The sequence below is a fragment of the Amblyomma maculatum genome, chromosome 1, assembly GCF_055883805.1.
Source record: "Amblyomma maculatum isolate TAMU_Amacu chromosome 1, ASM5588380v1, whole genome shotgun sequence".
Taxonomy (NCBI): domain Eukaryota; kingdom Metazoa; phylum Arthropoda; class Arachnida; order Ixodida; family Ixodidae; genus Amblyomma; species Amblyomma maculatum.
Window position 1 is genome coordinate 359558008 of NC_139344.1, and position 23303 is coordinate 359581310.

The following is a 23303-nucleotide window of genomic DNA, read 5'->3' on the forward strand; positions in this document are numbered from 1 at the left end:
AAGCGCTGAGCTGCGCTGGACTCTTGGTGGCGCAAGCGCATGACGTCATGCTTCGCTGTGCTCATATCGTTTTTCGTGATTATCGTGAGTAATAATCGGGATTGTGATGATCCTGGCCTTGCTGAGCTAAGCCACTGCAACTGCTGCATACCGCACAGCTCAGAATATGGGCAGCGGCACGTGCGCTCGCTAGATAGATGCCCAGTGCATGAAGAGGCGGACGAAGAGAGCACGTACTGTGAACGGCATCAGCAGAGGCTCGGCGAAGACGCTTCGACGGATTTTGAAGCTATCACATGCGCGAGGCCACCCGACAACGTGCAAATAAAGCAAGGGAGGCTTAGCGAGCACCGGAGACGCCTGAAGAGTGGGAAGAACGTCTCGATAAACGGCGGCGCCAAGTTTCGGGTCGGCAAAGTCGTCGAGTCAGTCGCTGCCGAGCTTCAAGGAGAAGACCGCCAAACAGCACTTCAAGAGCAAGAAGAAGTAAGCGAGTGTATGAAGCTGAAGTTCGACTTTGATTTCGCATCGGATTCTTACATTCAGACTACCCAATGGGAAACGGCCATTGATCTTGTGTGCCAAAGAGGAAACAACACGTCTACATATTGCGTATCGAAAATTTAGCCGGTGACAAACTACCTTCCAGACCACCTGTCGGTCTTCATACCTATAAGGCGTAACCATGAAGACATATGTGCTTTACGCATATCGAAAACCACGACAATGCCGCAAATTGCTTAACTGGTGTAGCCTAACATATCGGATAACCGAGTTCAACCAAGATAACCCCTACCATTCGCTACGTATATCCTGGCCCAGCTGAGTACAGCCACTGTAAATTTTCATTTTTTTTTGTCTGGGCGCATAGTAAGCTATAACTGTTAGCGCTATCATTTATGACACAGAGAGAAAAAGTACTTCCTGATCACGGCCTTTAAATATAGTGCCACCAAACCTTCAAAACTGTATTTGTTGTTTTTTAACAGCTGCCGGCACGCGGGCTTATCACTGTAATCCTGGCACGCGTATCAATTCTGTATCCCGTGTTTGTTCACGCTCGTTGTCGCGATACGACGCGTTATCATTTTCTTTGCCCAAAAGATAAGCCGAGATCTGTCTCGAAGATTCCGATCACTTGCGTATGTTTCTACGATGTTCAAGGTTGTGCTAGTAGTAGTCTGCGACGTTATCTAGATTGTTCTGAGCAGCCTTTAAATTGAGCGTTGACGAGTGTGACGAGCATTCCTTGTTCGACGATCGACGAGCACGTTTTTTGATATCGCCGCCGCTGAGTTGCTTAGTTCTTTTGCGGGCGCAAGTCAGCCCAATAACGAGTTAATTTGAGTATCATCAAGCCTGTGTCTTCTTTTGGTGTCAACGGCCATGTCGCCACTGTGTGACAATGTAGCGTCTGGATAACTTTTTGATTTGCAGCTATAAAATTGTACGCTTCATACTTCTACTTGTGATACTGGGTGTTTAGCATTTTTGGTTATACGTTGTCAAGGCGACAATGTTCTATAAAGCATGCCCTAGTGAACAGATCCAGGTACTTTAAACCTATTCAGTTCTTTTTCTGAGAGCACCCACTACAAGACAGTATTGCATTTCAGCTGCATGCAAACGCGGCCGCGCCGGCAGAGGTTGAACTTGCGTCCTCAGACAGAGGATTCGAGCAGCTAACTACTGAGCCACAGTATCAGGCTATTACGACATTTACCCTAGTGGAGTTTAACCCAACCATGCTAAATTCCAGGTTAAACCAAGTACTGCTGAAGCGAAGGTTTAGCAAGTTCCTAATTTTTAAGCGTGGGATCGCGAACATATTTAAGGAAGCGAACCGTCTCAATATTTCTCTTCCTTCTCTCTCATATGCGCATAAATTACAGAAGCTTCATTCATTACGTCTCCTTTACCACCAGTTACTATATTTGCGTGGGATTGCTTGAAAGCCAACGGTTGCCCTCCATCTAGCTCATGTCGCAACGCTCCTGCTAAGGGCTAGAGGTAGCAACTCCGCTCTATTTTTAGAAGACACAGCGGTGCCGTCACTGGAAGAAATGCTTACGCAATGCGCCTCCTTAGTTTTGACTTCACTAGCTTCCACCTGCCCCAGAGAAGCCGCTTGCTTTGTTACGGCGTCATATTCTTCACGCAGAATTTTTCAGTAGGAGAGCCAGTTCATTTGGAGAGCATTATTATATCTACCCTTGTAAGTAATAAAGAACGCAATACCGCTATGCCAGAGGGGAAGAAGTTTATTTGATAAATGTAGTAAGTAGGCAATAGTTAACTGGCACGTCAAGCCGCATACAAACTTATCACTGCTTTATTCTCTACTCCCATAAAGAAAAAGATGTTCATAAGGTTTTGCTGTCTTTCGAAAGGACATATTCCTCAAATTCAAATTAAGGAAGCACTCTGCGGCATCGGTTGTCGGCAATGTGGTTTAGATATTCCTTGCCACTTTCCCTACTTTCAGCTGCGGCACATTACATCAAGAACCAAACTAGCCTCTAGAATAGTTTAAATTAGGTTCTTGTTTATATCTCTTAGTGCATTCGCCGTGTCTCCTGTGGCTCCGCATCGGAATTATTGCATGAAACCAGCGAAGCAGACACAAGTCAGCGCGCCCCTATTTTCGTATGTGGCCTTCTCTCCCATGCAGTTTTAGAAGACTCCGAGAAAAATGAAAACAAAATCTATATAAGACGCGGGCGCATGCAGCGCAACTTTCCTTCGAAACTGTCGGCTTGAAAAAAAAGAAAAATGTTCCATACCAGTGTATAGACTGTGAAGGACACGCACAGAAGAGCCCTCGACGTCTCTTTCGCTGTTTGTAAGAATTTTCCATGTCACCTTCTTTTTCATCTTGTTTTTTGCATCAATTGCTGAAGAACACGTGCCAGTATTTGCGCAGCTTCCTTTCTCTCTCTGTGGTCTTCTCCCAGTGTTTGTGTCACCTTCACTGAGTGTGCCAGACATTCTCCGCTACATCGTTTCACGGCTCGCTGTCTCCGAATCTCTGGAAGTGGACCTTTCCCCTGTACTATGCAGAAATGCACAGAGGGCGTGTGTCTCCAACCGAGAGCATAGACAAACACTTCTGCATATGTGTGATGAAGGTGTCTTTGTTGCAGCGTCGGAATGGATTAGGAACGACTGGGATGAAAGATTTACGCAGTCTAAAGAACTTGTGAAGCCCGGAAATGAAGACCGTGCACGTGTGTATAAAGTCAGCTCGTTTTTGTGCAGTCTTCGTCAGGCAGCGATGTATGAAGTATAGTACAAAACGCTAGCGGTAGTCACATGCTCAAGCTCTTATCATAATACAAAGCGGCCAGGTGTTTGTTTCTAGCCAAAGAATTTGCCTACCACAGACATTGCTTTCGGACCGAATGAAGCGTGTCTATAGTGTTTCGACGATTTAACTGTAATCTGAAAATGTGAAAATGCTATGACAGGTGGTACGCGTAAATCCAGCGCAGAAACAAATACACAGAGACAAACAAACAAATGAATGAATAAATTACTGCAAGCCCTCAACAACATAGTGCGGGCTATTTTTTCAGCTTTTAATGGAGAAGACAGGAACTTTGCGGCCCTACAAGCAGCCCTGAAATTCATCTTGAACCTGTATTTCCAGCTATTGAAGGGTAGTTTTTGGTCATGTTTCTATAATATTCACTGGCCTGATGTGCCTTACCACGAAGAAAATTAGTTCTATTTTGTCACAAACCCACATCTCTTGAGCTTTGCGTCCATCACTGTGCACCATTGTGTACAAATTAGAGCCGTGCTGAATGCACATTTCTGACAAAGTTGAATATAACAGATCGGTGTATTTACTCCAATACATTCTACTTCTTTCTTTTCCAACGCATACTAAATAACCGTGTTTTAAGAAGCTGCGTGCGTTACATTCAGGCAGGGAGTAACCGCAAAAGGAAAAATAAATAAAATATGCAATTAATATGGTTATGCGTTGCAGGAGGACGGTCCATAAACTTTTTCTCGTTTTTATCCAGCGGGCCAATTTTTCGGAAAGGAAGATATTGCGCCCAGACAATTTTGCCAGCGACAAGAAGCGTGCGCTCCGTAGCATGTATTGCAGCAAAGCTTCGACACGTCTGGCATTTCTGTCTAGAAAGTGGTTGTTGGTATAAGTTTCAATTCGTACAGCATTGGTCCCGAGCATATCCCGCTCTATTCTTTGCTTACATGTTAAACACTAGCCAAATAAAGCCATAGCCAAGTTCGGTCGGCTCGATGCATGTTTCCTTGTAGTCAACTTATAAAATATTCTGATTCGATGTAGAAAGAGCTATGGGGGAAGATTATCAGACGTAGGGTTAAAGTTTTTAATATTTTAAAGCAACCGAGAAAACATCGTAGGCGAAAAGTTAGTCTCTCGCAAATAAACGTACCTACAGAAGAGCGCTGCTAGATATCCCCTAGCAACTAGCATACACTCATGTTGCATTAGGACGTTTTGTAGACATTTGTGCACGCGGCAAATAGCGGCCTTGAAAAGTTAACACTAGCTGCTAATTTCTTCCATCTATCAAATGGGCAAATTTAGGATTTTTCAAAAAATGTAAAACGTTTCCTACGCCTGCCGCGAACGCCACGAAACTAAAATAAAATGAAACACTAGTAGTTTTGCTGAGTAAGTTTATAAATTTGTCTCCTCTGATTTATTCGGCTTGTTTCAGTACGTAAAATACATCAACTTTCTGGTACAATTAGGTATAAATTAGTATGAAACAAAGGAATGAGTGTTAGTCCTAGTGCGCACTGAAAAATGCCCAGGAATTTTAATTTTCCCGGTTTCGTACTTTTTTTTTTAAATGTAAAAAAATTTAAAATGCCCACAGCCAAATTAAGTAAGGGGTTATACGCTAACTTTACTTCTCCACGTAGAAGTTATTCTCATTTGCGTGCGTGTGTGTGCGTGTGCATGTGCGTGTGCATGTGCGTGTGCATGTGCATGTGCGTGCGTGCGTGCGCGCGCGTGTGTGTGTGTGTGTGTGTGTGTGTGTGTGTGTGTGTGTGTGTGTGTGTGTGCGTGCGTGCGCGTGCGTGCGTGCGTGCGCAAAAAGCTTGTCCGCTTCTGTTCTTTTAAAACAGTGCCTTTCTGTCTGACGAACGACTCTGGGCAACTTTCCGTGATAAAAACTTTTGCGGTTCATACAAACACATAGTTCGCATAGAAACATTTTAAACTGCATTTCTCTTTTTTTTTTTTTTTTTTCATGGAAGCGCGTGTCTTCTCCTTATCCGCACAGATCGCGCACAGTGGGCAGAATTCATGGCGGTTAGGTAGTGAAGCGCGAATCGATTTTCAACGGCTTTTGCCCCTGAGAACCACCGGAAGCCAAAACATCGCCATCGGATGGCTAATGATCCCTTCCCTTCTGCCCACAAGACACTTCCGTTATTTCGAGCCAATTAAGACCTCTGCGTTTCGCCTTTGAGATTGCGTTGAGTTCGGTGTTTTAATCTTATAATATAGTCTTTAATGTTTCTAACAAAATTGTCTCCTGGGCGTTTCTTAACTACCCTTTAACTTTAATGCGAATATTGAAAAAAAAAAATACTTCCGTGCTATCGCCTTTCTAATGTAAGGCCGCTGAACTAATTAAGGGACCGTTACGAAAGTAACGTTTGCAGAAGGGTGACCGACCTGGGCCTAGGACAGAGGCATTCGTTGAAAATGAAAAAAAAAAGTTCTGATTTCTATAAATTAAGCGACAATAGAATATCACAATTTCATAGAAGCCTTGTCTCACTTCACGGATTCAAACTATGTCAGTCACGCTGTGATTTACATATTGAAAAGACACCTACAAATCAAACTGCGAAAACGCCACTTGATTTTAGGGAAGCATTAAATCCTACTGAAATCATCATCTCGTCCTCACGCTAATTGAAATGTGAGAGGGACCTTTGCATGGTAATTAGTATTAGCAGAGGGACATGAAATGCATTACAGTTCATTGATTTCGAATGCATTGAAAATGCCGCAATGATCAGTCATTGTAGTGTGTGTGTGCGTGTGCGCGCGCGTATGTATGTATGTATGTATGTATGTATGTATGTATGTATGTATGTATGTATGTATGTATGTATGTATGTATGTATGTATGTATGTATGTATGTATGTATGTATGTATGTATGTATGTATGTATGTATGTATGTATGTATGTATGTATGTATGTATGTATGTATGTATGTATGTATGTATGTATGTATGTATGTATGTATGTATGTATGTATGCATGCATGCATGCATGCATGCATGCATGTATGTATGTATGTATGTATGTATGTATGTATGTATGTATGTATGTATGTATGTATGTATGTATGTATGTATGTATGTATGTATGTATGTATGTATGTATGTATGTATGTATGTATGTATGTATGTATGTATGTATGTATGTATGTATGTATGTATGTGTGCGCGTGCGCGTGCGCGCGCGCGCGCGTGTGTGTGTGTGTGTGTGCGTGTGTAATTAAAGCCAGGCAGAGTATTTAAATCAGTTATTCGGGTCTCCCCGGCGTGACAAATTATTTCATTAGTTCTTTTATTTTATAGCCCTTACGACTTCGTAGTACGTCAAGACTTCATAAAGCTATTGTTCATATCTGATATTAACCTGATGACGATACTAAATCTGAGTACAGGCGTTCATACAAGTGCATTAATTTTGTTTCAAAATCGAGTCTGAAAGGAAAATCTCTAAAAGGAATAAACTCAAAGCCCAACTGCCGTAAACATTTTCGCTCTGTGAGAAGACCATTTCAATATTCAGCAAAGAATAATAAAAGATAATTTGTACACTCGTATTCACTTAAGTGAGCGTTTCAAGAAATTTCCGCAGAAACCATCGGTTTTCTAACATAAACTAAAACCTTGGTGGCTACTGCTAAGAGCCCAAACGACATCCACGTTCGGGCACTTTTGCAGCTTGCCGCCGTTGTAAAATCATCAGCAAGTGGCAATGCGATATATTCAGGTTGTGAGCGGGATGCGAAAGCTTATCTCATAAATTTACAGTATAGCGAACGAAGGCCAAAGAACAACATGGAGAACGATTTATTTTGCCCTGTGTTTTCGTTATGTGTGCAAGGCATGCGACGCGCGTGTTTTTTTAATGTATGCGCTTCATGCCGCTGACCGCTACGGTGCCTTTCAAATGGGTAATTGCGGTGGAAAATCATCGCCTTTGTGCAAACCTAGAAACGACAATCCACGTTTCAACTTGAAGCTTTTTACTTCATGCTGTTTGAAGTCATTTGACCCATATAATCGGCGCGGACTGAGGAGAGTTCTCGAGTACACGTTCTTGTATGATATTCGTTAAATTCACAACTTCCGCGACACGCCGCCAGTTACCGGTGTCGTCTGTTATACAGCATTTAAAACGCTTAATTGTAACAACAGAGCTCTGCCAAGAATCATAAAACACTTGCGTCACATCAAATCCCATGAACAGGCATTATTGTCAAAGTAATGTTTCGTTGTAGTTGGGGTTCACGAATACGACACTTGGCCGTGCATTGCAAGCTGAGAACCCTGGCCTTAAAAGTCTTGCTTTGGTTCGATAGTATGTTTTAGGCAAATCTGCACTACGAGCAACGGGGAACGAACTACAGTTAGGCTCCATATTAATTTCTGTCACGTGAGGATCTTAAAAGTGAACCTGAAAAGAAATGGACTAGTATATGTTATTTATTTCATCATCATCATCATCATACTTATCATTATCAGCCTGACTACACCCACTGCAAGGCATATCGCTCCGGCTAGCCCGATCCTGTGCCAATTGCTCATTTTATAATCAATCCAGTCACTGAGTATTAAAGAACTGGGACTAGCTGGGTAGCTACAAGTTCCCAGATAGTACTTGTTCTAAAGAACTAGTGTCAACGCTAAAGTCGAGCAAAGATGTTGTGAAGACTCATGACTGGCCCACCGGATCGTCTCATCTGTCCACCTCCTGTGCGTGGACAGCTGAGCGTGGGCATGCATAATCGGTCTAACCAGATTAAACTCTGGATAATTTCTTTCACGTGCGGTAATGAGGCGTCTTTAAAAACTTTTAAAATTTTATTTCGCGCTTTCAATTTTGCTAAAATTTACTGCTGCAGAACCAGTTCGTCGTACTTTTTTTGCAACGAGATGGCGATGCAATTTTCCTAAATGCTCCGGAATAAGCCTTCAGGACCTAACATTGTTCTGTACGTTCGTACACCAGGCGCAAGTAACAGGAAATGGACTTTGAAACTATTATTTTCTATAGCGCGTTGATTTTTAAGCCAAAAGTGATGACGCTCTATATCATCTTACCAGAAAACCGTTGCCAATCGAGCTAGTGCAGCATATATATATATATATATATATATATATATATATATATATATATATATATATATATATATATATATATATATATATATATATATATATATATATATATATGAAAGCTGCTATGATGACAAAGTGATAAAATTAAAAATGCAGGTTTAGCCGATGTGAATTTAGTCACTCACTAACTCTGCCCGATACGCGTACTCGGGAGAAAGGCCTGCTAGCCGTAATGTCATAAATTATTCCCAACTCGAGGCACTCTTTTTCGAGCGCACGTTGTGCGGAAATAGGTGTTATTACGAAGCGCCGGAGGTTCTAATTTAGAGCGCTCGGCCTACTTTGCACGAGGCGTGATGTGGACTCTGCGAAAATTCAGCGGCTAGCGCCCGGAAAGTAAGCGATAAAACCTTCATTGCCCCCAGGTGTCGTTAGCGCGTCCAGCCCGTGTTTCTGGCGTATGGGCCCTGCGGACAGGAAAGAGCTCGGAGAACGCATTCACCCCCCAGTATCGCTCTTCACTAACTGATACAAATAAGAAAAACGTGAACAACAATTATTTAATGAAAAACGCCATTTACATCCCAATGTTATTAAAGAGAGCACTGAATTGTACAAAGAGTGTATATTACTCCCGGCATTGCCGAGATGACCAACTGATTGACATGCACCCACAAACAGCCAACAGAAAGAAACACTTTAATACATTGAGCGCAGAAGAAACGAACAAGAAAATGAAACCAATTGGGAAGAGGAACCGACCAACCACATAGTTGTCATTGTACAGCAAAGCTAACGAAATGGTCAAGTGGCTGATAATAGACTCAAGATTGAATTGACGAGGACGCCTGTTCTGTGCTGAGCTCGCGCTGCCTGTGACATGTGGAGCAAAACTTCAGATGTTTTTTTTTTTTCCTGTTCTTTTTGGAAGCCGCAGCTGTTAAAAAATGTCTTCGTCGAGATTTTCTTACAAAATAAAAGAGACTCTTCTAGGATATTTCGTAGTTCAACTTTCATAATTCGAGTCATGTTTTGAGTGACACCGTAGTTCAGGTCTACAAATAGTTCTCATATTGCTAGGTGATTTATGCTGCACTGACATCTAGCATTACAAAGGCTCCTTGCGTTTACCTCCATCGAAACGCGACCGCATGCTTATTAGTCCCACCCTAAGCACTAAGCCACATCTGAAGAGAAGAAAGAGATAGTCATGGTTGTGCATTCTGTGGTTAAATGATACAGAAAGATAAGCTATCAGAAGTCTCTGGCTGAATAATAAACGGAAAATTATAGCGTAAACCAAAAGTATCGCAAATGCAGTAGTGACCCCACTGACAAAATAACAAAGATTACAACTTGCCGAAAGAGGCTTCAGGCGATCCATGCAAATGCACTTTCCGACGTGAGCGCTTAAATAATGCAGCATGGGGCCTACTAATTAGGCTACATACTCCAACAGAGACACTGTTTTGTGATGCCTGCTGGACAGTTCTTGCCCAAAACAACTATTCAAAGAGAGAACTTGTGCATATAAGACGCATAGATACTCTATCAGGATTAGAAAAGGCCGCGTGATAGGAATTACGTTGCCTGATAACGTTATTCGCTTCCGAACCCTGCAGCAGTAATCTATTCGTCAGTCAGACGGCAGGAAGGCTTTCTGAACACGGATTACCTCGCTAGTGTGATTCGAGAAAAACGGTCAAAAGTTGTACGTGCGATCATGAGTTTAATCGAAATAATTCGCAAATTAGCATTTCAGCTTAGTGCTCAAACACAAGTTCGTCAATGGGCCGTATTTTTAAATGAATGCTATCAAATGTTTAAATGATTACTGAAACGTTGGTAAACGAATAAAATTTTATTAACGTTGTACATAACATGCAAAACTGCCTCCACGTGCATTTGGGAATATGATTTCCATGATAGTAATATGATTTCCATGAGTATGATAGTAAAACAGTCGAACTCATCAGCAAATTCATATTAAATCGAGCGCGGAAGTTTCCAGTGTGGAAGGAAAAGTTGTCAGCATCGATGCATAGGTAGGCGTTAAGAAGCACGGTGCGAGTGTCAGCTCTATAAAATTCCCTCAAACTACTCCGGCATCCATGCAGTCTATGCTACTCTTGCCGAATCTGCCGTATTTGCGAGGACTCGCATTGATCGAAGTAAACAAAGAGATCAAATTGTTGGGATACGCAGCCACGAAAGTCCCCCTGAACGGTAAACAGAGAGCATGAACAAAGCGGAGATAAAAGGAGCGCAAACAGAGAAACGAGCCCTTTGTCCGGTCTTGTTCTCGCGATTATTTAGCAGTAATGAACAACATCCAGTCCGACAAGCATCACCACATGAATGACCGTCTGCGCTTCAATGCACCAATTAGAAGCAAATGCTTGGACACCAAAACAGCAAGGAAACAGAGAGGCTGCTTTAAATTACTTGCTGTGCTTCGTAGCTTTTAACATCTCAATGTGTTTCAGACTATGACAAACTCCATATAATCGAGTTCGCTTAAGAAAACACGTTGCTGGGCAAGTTCGTGAGGCATGGTTTCGTAACAAGGTATTCAGCGCTACATAAACGATACGGACTCAAAGAAAAACACAGGACAGGCACTGACTCAAACTAATTTTATTGAAACTGACGGACCCCACATATATGCACAACAATTGAAGGAGGCCGCAAGTGTGTAGGACATTTTGATGTCCTCAAGCCGTGGCTCACATTGCTGACCGTTGTAATCTTTCCAAGAGTAGTGATCGAAGAGGAGCAAGATTCTCGCAGAAATCCGACACATTACCAAATGAACGTTCATGTTCCTCGGCACGTTCTTTCACACAGCGGTCACTTTTCCTGTGTGATACGAGTGTGCCAGAGAACATGAACGTTCATTTGGTAATGTGTCGGATTTCTGCGAGAATCTACCTGCTCATTACAGCTCTTACAAAGATCACAACGGCCACCACTGTCAGCCACGACTTAAGCACGTCAAAATTCTGCGCAGAAGTAAGGACAGATTAGCTGGCGAATTGTCCGAAGCGTTTTTTATCAAAGGGGCGAGACGTGCATCTGCGCCCCATCACTCTGTCTGCGAGACAGCGAATACAGATTGTTAAATAGACACAGCAATGTAATGTGCATATTTGCATGCATGCTGTCTTGTTCGCACATGGTATATAAATGTGGGATGCGTCTGCGTGTGTATTTCTTCCGACGTTGGTATATCTTATGTAGTGCAGAATAATGTGTTACGAACTCATAGTGGAGGGCCCCGAAATTCCATCCTCCTGTTTTTTTTTTTTTTTTAATGTGCAGTGACATCGCACAATATGCGGTCGCCTTGCTATTCGCCTCCACCAAAATTCGGCCGCCGTGTCCTTCTGTTCAGCAGTCGGGCGCCTAGAACACTGAGCCTCCATGGTTGAGGGACAAATAAAACTTCACACAGAGAAATTGGTATTCAATAGTACGGCCCAGAAAGAAATAAGGACTCCAGCATGTGCAGACTAACAAAGATATACACCCTAAGGGCTTTTCTTGTAAACCTTCTAGTGCGGCCTACGTAAATAATACTGGCACACCAAAGCTCGAGAAGAATAATACCAGTATAAAATCCAGGTAAAGTTTCCTTGCGTAATCATTCATGGATTATCATTTACTGTCCTCTGCCCAGCGTAACCTTTCTTACCTATACTGAAGCAAATTACCTCCCTGTATGGCGTTCCAAAGTGTACAATGAGTTTAATCTTACAAATGAAACAAATGAAACTGTGGAAATCGCTATGCCACATACCATTTTCCTTACTAATTTGTGAGTGCACAGCATTTTTTTTTTGTGGATTGACTAGTAATTTTATGCTAACATAATGGTTACGTGCTAACTAATCGAAGCCAAGGTTATCTTACTGTTTTGTTTTGTTAACAAATATTTGTAAAACTATATGAACCTTAGATCCGGTGGCCGTTACTTGCAGAAAACGTATTGGAAACATAACATAGACATCTTACCAAGGAAAATGTTGGAACGTTTAAGAGTCAATTCACATAGCAAATATCTCAGCGCATCATATAATTTCCGAGGTGGCATTACATATGATCGAAAAAGAAAGAAAACGAAAAAAAGTTTAGTTAAATATCATGTGTAAGCATTGTATTGCCTAAGAAAGCCGTGTGCAGAGCTTGCCATCATACGTAACGTACTGCCTGCATCACAGAAACGTTGCTGTTTAACAACGAAAGTAAAGGACAAACTCTGGTCCCTCTCTCTCGTGCGCTGTATACAGGCTACCTTTCCTCTTCGCCCCCTCTCATGCAAGGCGAGCGTAAAATTCTCCCAAAGCGGCGGGTCATTTGCCCCGAACGGCGGCCTCTTCAAATCGCAGTTCAACCCTCCTCCCATATTTGATGAATGCATTGAGAAAAGCTGTGCACACGTAGAGTCCCGACTACAAGGAGAAAGTAGGGAAAGATTAACCTTCCCAGAATCACAAGTGGCACGTGTCCCACAAGGAAAAAAACAAACAAGCGTATGCTCTGTGTTAGATACAACAATCACTGCGAAAAAACAAAATCACCACAAAGAAGCACAGCCCATTTTTCAAATTACGCCTTTTTTTGGTCGACAAAACAGTGCAACCATACCTCGCGAAAAAAAGAGGGCAGCCAAAGAGCATGAACAAACGTTGCTGCCGGAACTGTAAGAGGCACCACAAGCCACGGAAGAAGCCACTTGAGGGACCACTTTGTGTTGTAATCAACTGCTGTCCGTTTGGACACATAATCATCCGTGATTCGCTGCATACGTCAGAGCATCAATAGGGAATGGCGAGTAAGGTCATTTCAGAAGAAGACGGCAATCGAAGAAATCCGCGCACCAACAAGCGTAAAAATGTGAAGGAAGAACGAACATGCCAAGAAGGAAGAAAAGCGGGGAAAGCGAACAAAGTGGATTGCTTCCTTTTCTTCCCTATTCATGCTTTTTTTTCCCCGACGAGAGGAGCGACCGCTCTGCCTGTACCAAGAAGCCGCGGCCTTCCTCACCATTACGGCCTTATTGCCGCAGCTGCCGCCACTGATGCTGCCGACGCTGACGTAGTTGTTGCGGATGCCGCCTGGTTTCTTCTTTCTATCCACACTGAGTCCGAAGCGCAGGAAGCCGCGGCGCCGTGGTAGCAAAATGGACTCGGGAGTCAGGAGAGCGTTGGGGGCTGCGTCTTTGCTTGGGTCATGGAGGTGGCATCCAGACGCCTCCCTTGACAGAGAAGTGGCCTATGATGACGTCATTGCGCACCAATGTTGACACTCTCAATCTGATAACACACCAGCGTCACGCCAAGAAGATAATAATTGGTTCACAGGAAGGAAAACGTGCAGTATCTGTCACACTTGTTTCCGTGGACACCTGAATCGCGCCGTAAGGGAAGAGAGGGTGGGAGCGAAAGTAAAGAGAGAGAAAAAAGGAGCCGTAGTGGAGGGCTACGGGGTAATTTCGACCACCTGGGGATCTTTAACGTGCGCTGAAATCGCACAGCACACGGACGCCTCTTCATTTCGCTTCCATCAAAACGCAGCCGTTGTTGTTGTGGTTGTAGGAAGAAGGAAAAGAATATGCACGGGCCTGCTTCTGGCTCTGTAGCTCAGCCACCTCCGCTGTCTCGTGCGGACAGAAGAAAAAATAGAAAAGAAAGAAAAAGAACGGGAAAAGAAAGACTCGCGTCGCAAAAACAGCCGTCGGCCACCCCCGACAGTGGCGGGTGCAATGACGGCCTGCAACAGATATCATTTGGTGGCAGGCTAGCCCCCGCCGCAAGCGGCAGTTGCACCTGTTCCGGCCCTGTCAGGGCCAGGATCAGCCACCCTTCTCCCGAACAAAACGTAGCCGAGGCGTTCATATGTGAAAAATGTGAAATAACACCGCCGAAAAGTCACACGTAGAGTGAACATATTTTAAGAAAAGCAACGCAATTGCAACCTCAGGCATGGAAAAAGCTTGCAGCGTAGATCGATGGCGAGGAACTCGTATATTTTTTATTCCTCTTTCTCCCGACTGTCACGCCATCGGTCTTTACTGCAGCGCGGCGACAAGCGAGTGGGCATCAGGCGAACTAGAAAGGAACGGCGATGAGTAAGTGTGGAGACACAAGGACAATATTTGTGCGACGAAGTGTTTTGCTCAAACGACAAATAAAGAAGTGCTACAGGACATAATCATCTATGGTGCATTGTGTTGGGGAAGTGGCTGCAGTATGATGGGTTATGTATTTATTTTATGTTTTTTGTTCTTTCAAATGTGGTGTCATTTTCTCTTTGCACGTAGCTTTCTCCAGAGGTTATACATGGCCCATTTGACTTGTAGCGTCGAGGCAACTGCGCACAGCTCGTGAAAATCAAACATTCATCAACATGAACAATGAGAACATCAAACATGCATCTAAAAGCGTAGAATTTCACCTCTCGTTATTTTGCTATGTGATTAGCAAAACACCGCGAAACATATAGGGATGCGAAAGTGGAGCGATAGCTACAGAAAGACAGGAAGCAGAACTAAACGTCTTATTTTTTTTAGTTTGCTAGAGTACCAACGCAGACAGCTGTTCGAGCTAACAAGTGTTTTGGGAAATAGTACGACAAAGTGCGCAGCGAAGAATTTGAAACCAATTTGTTTTTAAGCCACTTCAGTTAGCCTATATTGTTAACCTGGGCATATCTATAGAAAGCCCGCTATCCCCAAGGACCATCTTCGAATCGCAGAATATTCTTTAGCCCTATATGATGTCGCGCATGCTACATTATCTCACAAATACTGTGGTTCGAACAAATCAAGGGCTCACATTGAGTACGGTACATAGACAGCCCGACATAGTATCAATTAGAATCGCGCACAGTATCAGGCGACCAAAACTGCCTATGCAGGCACATGCAGTGCTCGCGGGCAACGGTGGCGTCTGTGGATATAGTCTGCGCCATCGTCTCCTAGAGTGGTCGTTTTTTGTTTTTTTTTCGTCTTTATTTTCTTTATTTGTACTAAAAAACAGCACACGAACAGCTGGTTGGACCCATAGCCCTTACGACTTGTAATGGGTCCAAATGAAAAATATGTACAATGTTACTGCAGACCTTGTACAGAAAACTTCAAAATTAACACACACAATCAATTCATTCCGACAGTTCCGTGAAAATTAGATAGTGTTTTAAAGATGCCGAAAAGTTATTTTTTTCCTTCACTTCATTTGGCACTTCATACCACACATGGGCTCCACTATAATCTAGAAGTCTCCGGCCGTACATATTGTAACAAGTTGGTAAATTAAATAGGTTGTTAGTTGCAGCCCTTGTTTGTTTCATAGTTAATCTAAATAAACTAAGACTAAGTCGTTTGACTATTGAACCAATTTTTAATTCAGCGCTATATAGTTCATGCAATATCAGCAAGAGTGTTAGTAGGTAAATTTTGCTTATGAGACCGCTTGTCACGCCACTGGAGAACTTTGAACGTGTAAGTAATGAGCCTTTTGCATGTATGGCCAGTTTGACAATGCACATTTGTCGAGGCGTCTTAAAAACTGATTGTCTTTGATATGTCGCTGCCTGCTTTTTCACACAGTTTCGAATTCGTTGCGAACTGCTCACTTCCTTCTTGTCTATTGTGTGAAATAATAAAAACATTTCGTACAATTTTTCTTAGGATTGTTTGTCTGAGCCGAACCCCCTACTACTCCCGCAAAGCCATGTATTTCAGTTTGCTTTAAAATACCGAGGCTACAGACGATATATCAAATCACGAGAGTGCGTTGAGCGCGTTATTTCTGGTCTTATCATTTGCAAGTTATCGGCTCGAAGCATATACAGCAATGATTTTTAAGAGAATATATGCATTTGCGAACACCTTCAGTCTGATGGTGTCATGTGGTTTCTAACAGTGAAGCATTTTTTTTTTTAACAAGCTAGCAATATATGTTAGGCACAGAAGTGGTTGAATCATTCTTCGAAATTGCTTGCCCTTAAATGTTGCTGTTCCTTAGATGAGGTCAAAGGAAAGCCCAGTGCATGATTTATGGCAAATGAACCTGCTTTTGATAAACCCAAAAACAAGGAAGAGTTCACTCGGAAGCGAGACATCCTCCTTTCTAGCGTGCTCCCATGTTGAGAATTTTATTCTAGCATGTGCGACAGTAACGCACGCTAAACTCGTGAAATAACGCAGGCAAAATAGACATACGTTAAGGGTCTATGTAAATTAGCGTTTGACTTTACCACTTTTTCATGTATGCAATGACCCTGCGTTTCTCGCTGCAGCTTTCGTAGTGCTGCAAAGAACTACTCCGGAAGAGTACACTTCCAATGCCGAGCCAGCCTCAGTCTTCTGCGTACATAAGGACGCTAGGAAGACAGACGAGGACTTCCCGAAGAGTGCGGCGGATTGCAGGAGAAACAGGGAGTGGTCGTTAAGCTGACACCAACGCCGAGCCCGGTCGGTGTCAGTGCGGGAGACGTGAACACGAAGGCTGGATTCAGCGATCTCATTGCCGCTCCATTCACCCCCAGCTATGAGTGCTTGATGGACTCAGATAAATACCCCTGCCCACCACGACCGCACGATTGCTGTCCGCGCCCACTTGCCGCTTCATTTCGTCCTGAAAGCAGCCGATCCATCCCGTGCACTACGAGCGCGAATTACTGTGAGGTTGATGGATGTCACCTATTACCCGCCTGTCACGCTTGGCTTCCTTTACCACAATGACAATTCGAGAGTCCTAATTATCCCAAGAAGTTTTCATCGCGTGGATGCCTTTCACCGGCCCTCACTTTCTGTGAATTCTTTTCGGGTGTTTTAACCCCAGGAATGTGGACTCTCTAAAAGCCGGCCTAGCATCCCATCACCATCAGTATAATATGGGCGAATGCAGACAGTGAAAACTACGTCTGGGCACCTTGGCATTCCATTGGTATTCGCAACCAAATTACTGAAGGGCAGTTGTAGGAAAGCTCTTCTAAATAGTGGGAACGCGAACAGAAAACTGAACATTTCCTGCCCATACTACTACCCAACCCTCAATCTTCTCGTCACTTTCAATTTCCCCCCCCCCCCCCCCCCCCCGAAATCCTCCAGTGCCTGGCGGCACTGGCGGATTTCCTCCATGAAACATAACCCAGTCCAGTTTCCCTGGGGCTGAATCGAACATACTGGACCTTCTGGGAGTAACTTTGTAATGACGGTTGCCTGACAACAACTCTGCAGCCTGCACTTCTCATTCCTGTGGAGAGCCAGTATCTTAAAAAGAAGGTCTCCTTCCTCCGACAGCGAATAATTCACGGCAGGTTTCTCTAAACCTTTTTTTTACATGCACGCACTCCCGCTACTGTGTATGTAATGAGGGATCACCGCCCAGCTTCCTGCCCAGGGGCGGATAATTAACTCACCCCGGTACGGATATTACGTTGGGGAGCGCACTGGTCTCCCACAAATTTATGCGTCCGAGATTTACGTGTCGACTAAAAGAACCCAGCCGTGCCAACGGCCTTGCGGGCAATATAGTAAGCGGACGGCTATAATGTGTTAATTTCCCTGCGTCATAAAAGTGTCTTGGTGACTTCGTAATACTCGTAACGTGTCTCGGCAACTTCTAAATTAGTTGTTTGTTTCGCATATTTTACTGATATTTCCTCGTTTACCCTTCTTATTATTATGCGGATTTTGATGAATAATAACACTTCCTGTATGCTACTGGTGTTTATTGCGTATGCAATAGTACGCCAGGTTTCAGCCCATCGCGTAAACCCGGCCGGTAGCCACGTTTGACCTTTAGGGCGACCGCAGATGGGGCCCCTTCTTCAAACCGTCGGGTAAACCCAGTCGGTCACCACGCCGGCCGCAGAAGCAAAGAAGAAAAAAAGAAAAAGAGAAAAAGAAGAAAAGAGCAGTAAGAGACGCTACGTCGGTTTGCTTACGCAATCTACTTGGTTTAACTAAAGCTAAACCTCAGATTTTTTTTTTCACGCCTTTTCCCGCAATGTATTCTTGATTATATCGAAATATTCACATCGTAGGTAACGTGAGCCTTTCAAACCTGACTTTAAGCATGGCAGAAGGCTACCTGCTTGGAAATATGCCGTGAGAGGGTGTTGGTTGGTTTTTATTATTCTTCTAGTATGACTGTGCAGGGAGCTCAAGACCTAGACTGCATTAATGTTTGCTAGCATCTTGTCCCCAGTAGCAGCTAACCACTTTGTTTGCAGCAAACCGCTATTAGCCCCGAACTAGGCTCCTCCGCCTCCTTCTCTGGTTTTGTCCAGTTGGGAAAAGGGCAGCCCTGAATATTTTATTTTCCAGCTCTCAGCCCAGGAAACGGAACTGTCCGCTTAATTGCAACCGCTTCTGTGTCCGCGAACCATTTAGGCACGGAAGCTCAACGCAGCGCGAAGTCAGTTCCTGTGCTGGGTCCCTAAACATGCTGAGTCCCTAAACAGGGTCCCTAAACATGCGCTCATTTGGCGAGGGTTCGTAAAGTTCAATCTCATTACGAATGCATTGCATGCGTGGGTAATGGGACACCGCTGTTTATATACTGCCTGTACTCATGTACCAACTAGGATATATTACTCCGTGATTAATAACTGCGACTAGATGTGGGAAGCGCGACGCCGAAGTTTTGGGGCCATTAATCGTTGCGTGATTTTCTTCTCACTTTACCATGGGTTTCTACACTGAAATCCATTGCATACAATTAAAATACCAGGAATGATAATATAAACGCTTTTTCAGTAGAAAGGAAGTGAGCCATATCTTCCTATACTGCGGTAGGCGCAGAGTATTGCCAGTCAAAAAAACATTTTGACTGATATTTGCTGGACGCTGTTAACCACACACACACAAAAAGAGAACATGTTTAAATAAAACATATATGCAAGATAAGTCATAGAACAGTTTAAACAAATATCACTTTCGCACATGGCAGCGGATATTTTTTGATCGAACAGCAAGTACTTTTCTCAGCTGCTAAAGCCACATCATCGGATGTTCTAGGTGTAAAGGTCAATTGGGAAACTCAAGAACTCGACTTCATTCCCGATCGCGGCGGCCGCTAATCTATGGAGGCGAAAAGCGAGGTGCTCGTGAAACGTATAATGTCGTTGCACTATAAAGAATGCCAGGTGGTCGTAATTTGTGGACCTTTTGCCACAATGTCCTTCACAACCTTAGTCGGGTTGGAACGCTCAATCCTATATAAAAAAAAAAACGGTTGCTTTCTTGCATCGAGACTAGATTTGGCTGCTTGACGAATGCTCTAATCTCTTCGTTTTTGCATGTGCGACGGGACTGTAGCACGTGCAGTTCAGCCATTTGCCAACCATTTCCCATGCTCAATGTAAAACCTATAATTTGTTGATGTTGCTTCGTATCTTTGACGAGGGTTGCTTTACGTGTATATATAGAGTGGTATACTGCTATTACGTACTAATAGACCGGAATGACCTGAAAGCGGAGTGAAAAACAGAATACCAGCGCATTTAACTCGCATATACTCTACCCACGTTTAATCCTCTGCACAATGTTTTCATTGTTAATTTTTTAAACGTGCCTAATAATTTCTGCAGGTCCTAAACTCAACCTGAACGCTAGATGTGCTTCACACGCACGCGAAACTTCCTATACAGGGTGCGTTGAAGTGCCATGTCACAATATTTCCTTTTAGAGAGCATATTCTGTCATTTCTGAAAGTAACCAGGTACCGAGGCGTGCAAATGGTACTTCTCATATACACTCTTCAGGAATACTGTCGTAAATTTCTCACTACAGCTAAATAAAGAAAGAACATGCGATCTGAGAATTACTGACGCATTTTGCAAATAAGGCCAGATTACCTGTAAGGTTTTATAAATTATAAATATTACATATTTGTACCACATGAGAGGGCTAAATAGCCAAAAAAACTACTCAGTGCAATAAGATATGCTTTTCATTATCTCCCAGTGGAGCACGCTTAAGGAAAAAAAATAACAGCTGAGCTCTAGTTTACAGCAGAATTCATTTTAACGAAAAATTTTACCCCTAAGCAACAACCGCTCGTGGCACCTTGCGGATACCATGCGAATAAAGATAATCGTATTAAACTTATAATACATAGTTTTCCCTTTAGAGGAGGACAAGAAATGTGTTATTCTTTCGCCTATCGTCAAGAAGAATCAAATTCTGCTAAGAATGAGACCATCGTACCTTCGAATCATTCCCAATTCCCTATTTATTCAGGCCAAGGGCTTGTTTTGGGACACATGTTCAATTATTTTCAACCAATATCACAATATTTATTCTTGACGTGCGTATAAAAACGAAACACTCTTCTGTGTTTTTTACTTCTTGCAATGCATTACTGTTCATTGTTGTTTTTGTATTTGTCTAATTTAGCATCGCTTGGAGTTACACCTTTCTTCATTTTGGTTCCGGCCCATGCCGGGTTACTCACAAGATTACACTAACTGTTTTGTTATTTGCGCCGAAGGAGTTATATGTGCCACCAACATATCGTAAAGAAGCTCGCCGATTATCGAGTTCCTTGAAGAAATCTAAGGAACAGAAATAAACAGCCTTATCGCCCAATACAATAATTATGGTGAGGGTAGGAAAAAGCCTCTAAACGCAGCGAATTGTCAAACTTTCTGAAAAATAAGGCAGTGAAGTGCAAGACTTCGAACAAGAATTGTGGCCAAAATATTTTGTCGTTTCCAACATGGGCCCTAGCTCCCACATTCGTGTCACGGCAACAAGTTGGTGGACAGCCTCACACATAAAGCACTGTCATTTGTTCAACCGAGAAAGTCCCGCATGATTACAGGATACCTTTCGCATAAACGGCACTCAGCTGCTTCCATTCCTTGTGGATTTTACCCAACAATTCAGCCATCTGTGACCGGGAGATTAAAAGTACCCACATTCGCATGGGATTTTCAAGTACCCCTACCTGGATGTTTGGCATCGTTCCTTTGCTTTGCGCAGGGCTGTGTGGAGGGATATTAGACATTATCTCATGTGTTTCCCACTGTACAACGTGGAAATGTGTGCCTTGTTTGCATACCTCAAGGAAGTAGGAGACCGCCATAGTTTCCACAAAAACACTGTTTACCCGCCAAGAAACCAGCAATGTAGAGGAGAAAGGAGGCTTCACGCCTTCCCTTATTGCTAATCTAGGGCTCAGATCAGGATTACAGGTAGTGACAGCAGAAGTTGACTATTTATTATTGTTTTGATTGTGCGTACAGCGCTGAAGATCACCCATGTCTCAGATATTTTTCTGATTTGATGATCTGATTAAGCATTTAAGTGTTGCTACGGTGGAGTGATTTCAGGCAACGTCCGCACATCTAATATTACCCGTAGCTTGCAACAACCTCATCCTTTCGATTATATATCAGCCTCGATTGCTATTTTCCAGATAAGATCTTACCAAAGCACCAGTTAAATGCTTGGAACTCAGCAGTTCAAGGCAATCAGCAGTCAAATCTTCCGCTTAAAATCATCGATAATTTTCGTATCACGTACTGCACTGCCGTCACATATTTGCAAGCGTATCGTGTTAAGATGTTTTACATGAGCGCTTCGTTAGCTAGCGATATGCCATCAGTTACCGAATCCTGAAGCTGGCTGAATTCTTGTCAGATATTCCATTTGATGCGTCCGCATTACAAAGGCATCTGCAAAAAAATGGCGTCGTCATCTGTCCATAGTCTACAGGCAGTGCAGAGGAGCAGGAGAGTTGTTGGGGTAGACAGCAGGATGAAGGGAGGCCTTAGGTGGGAGAGAGTTTGTAACGCCACTAGTGACGCTGGTGATGAGTATGACATCTGAGGGAGGACCGATTCGAGTGATCCGTCTCTTATAACTGAACGTGTTGGCTGGTTAGCTTCTTGCCTATCAGAAGAAGCCACTTCATTCAACTTCGCGGGACGCAGCCGAAGGCCAGCAACGAAAAACAGCTGACCGCGTCCGTAGTCGGTTTCCACCAAACGCCGAAGAAGAATGACAAGACGTTTGACTGCAGCAGCTGCTGCGCGTCGCTAAGAACGTGCAACCGAAACATAGAAAGAACGGCGTGTTCCTCTAGAAAAGTGTGCAAAAGTCAAGCGTCGTGTTCTCCAGGTGAGAGAAGAGAAGCGCGATTACAAGCCGAGATGTCAACTAGCTTTAGTGAATCGCGCGAATAAAAGGCTTGAGTCTGATGCTGACGCACTCAATCGATAATCCAGAGATTGTCCTCACCCTCTTTTTTTCGTGACGTCTCCTTGCGAGCGCCGAGTTTGCGAGCCTTGCCGATAGGGTTTTCTCTGAATTTCGCTTTCCTTTTTACGGCCATAGCTATGCGCCATCTTCGTAGAAGCAGCTGGGCTCCAATCAGGGCCGTGATGTTCTCGCCTCACGATATATATATTGAATGAAGCGAAATGCAACCATGTCGTAGAGTGTAGCGAAAGGCATATATCTCCTTTCAGTTAATATGCGCTAACGAATTCTATGAGGTCCCAGATAACAGTAGTGTAAAAATGCAAAAACATTTGTTTTCCCATTAGTAGCCTGAACAGGAATTGTGCAAAGAGTGCGTTCGCACGAGCGGTCAGTAGAGAGAAAAAAAGTACAGTGGCTCTCTGAATATTTCATATCCGTTTATAATTCATCTTCACTAACCTGAGCAATTGGTTATGTCGTTAATACTAGCATATAGTTAAGAAATATGACAAATGGGTGCGCCAGAAGCGCCCTACTTTCTGCGTGCTCAAAAAGCATAATACTAATTAAAGGGCGAGTAACCGGATAACAGGGCGCATTGCTTTCTGTTCGTAACCTTATCAAACCCGCTGCATATTACAGGAAGGCATATATGGTTTCACATTTTCAGCGTTAATAATGGGAAAAAAACTGCACTCCCA

The 23303-nt window shown here is 43.4% G+C and overlaps 1 protein-coding gene across 1 annotated transcript in view; it reads right to left on the bottom strand.

Annotated features, from left to right (window-relative positions):
• Positions 1-21481, bottom strand: part of LOC146207925 (glutamate receptor ionotropic, kainate 2-like) — a 168184-nt gene extending 146703 nt beyond the window's left edge. The window contains exons 1-4 of the mRNA XM_084577782.1: positions 21458-21481; positions 13428-13655; positions 13069-13181; positions 11188-11240 (exon numbers count right to left, since the gene is read on the bottom strand). Of these exons, the coding sequence (XP_084433908.1) occupies positions 11188-11240; positions 13069-13181; positions 13428-13655; positions 21458-21481 (418 nt within the window). The remainder of the gene's footprint in view (positions 1-11187; positions 11241-13068; positions 13182-13427; positions 13656-21457) is intronic.
• Between the last annotated feature and the right edge of the window lie 1822 nt (positions 21482-23303).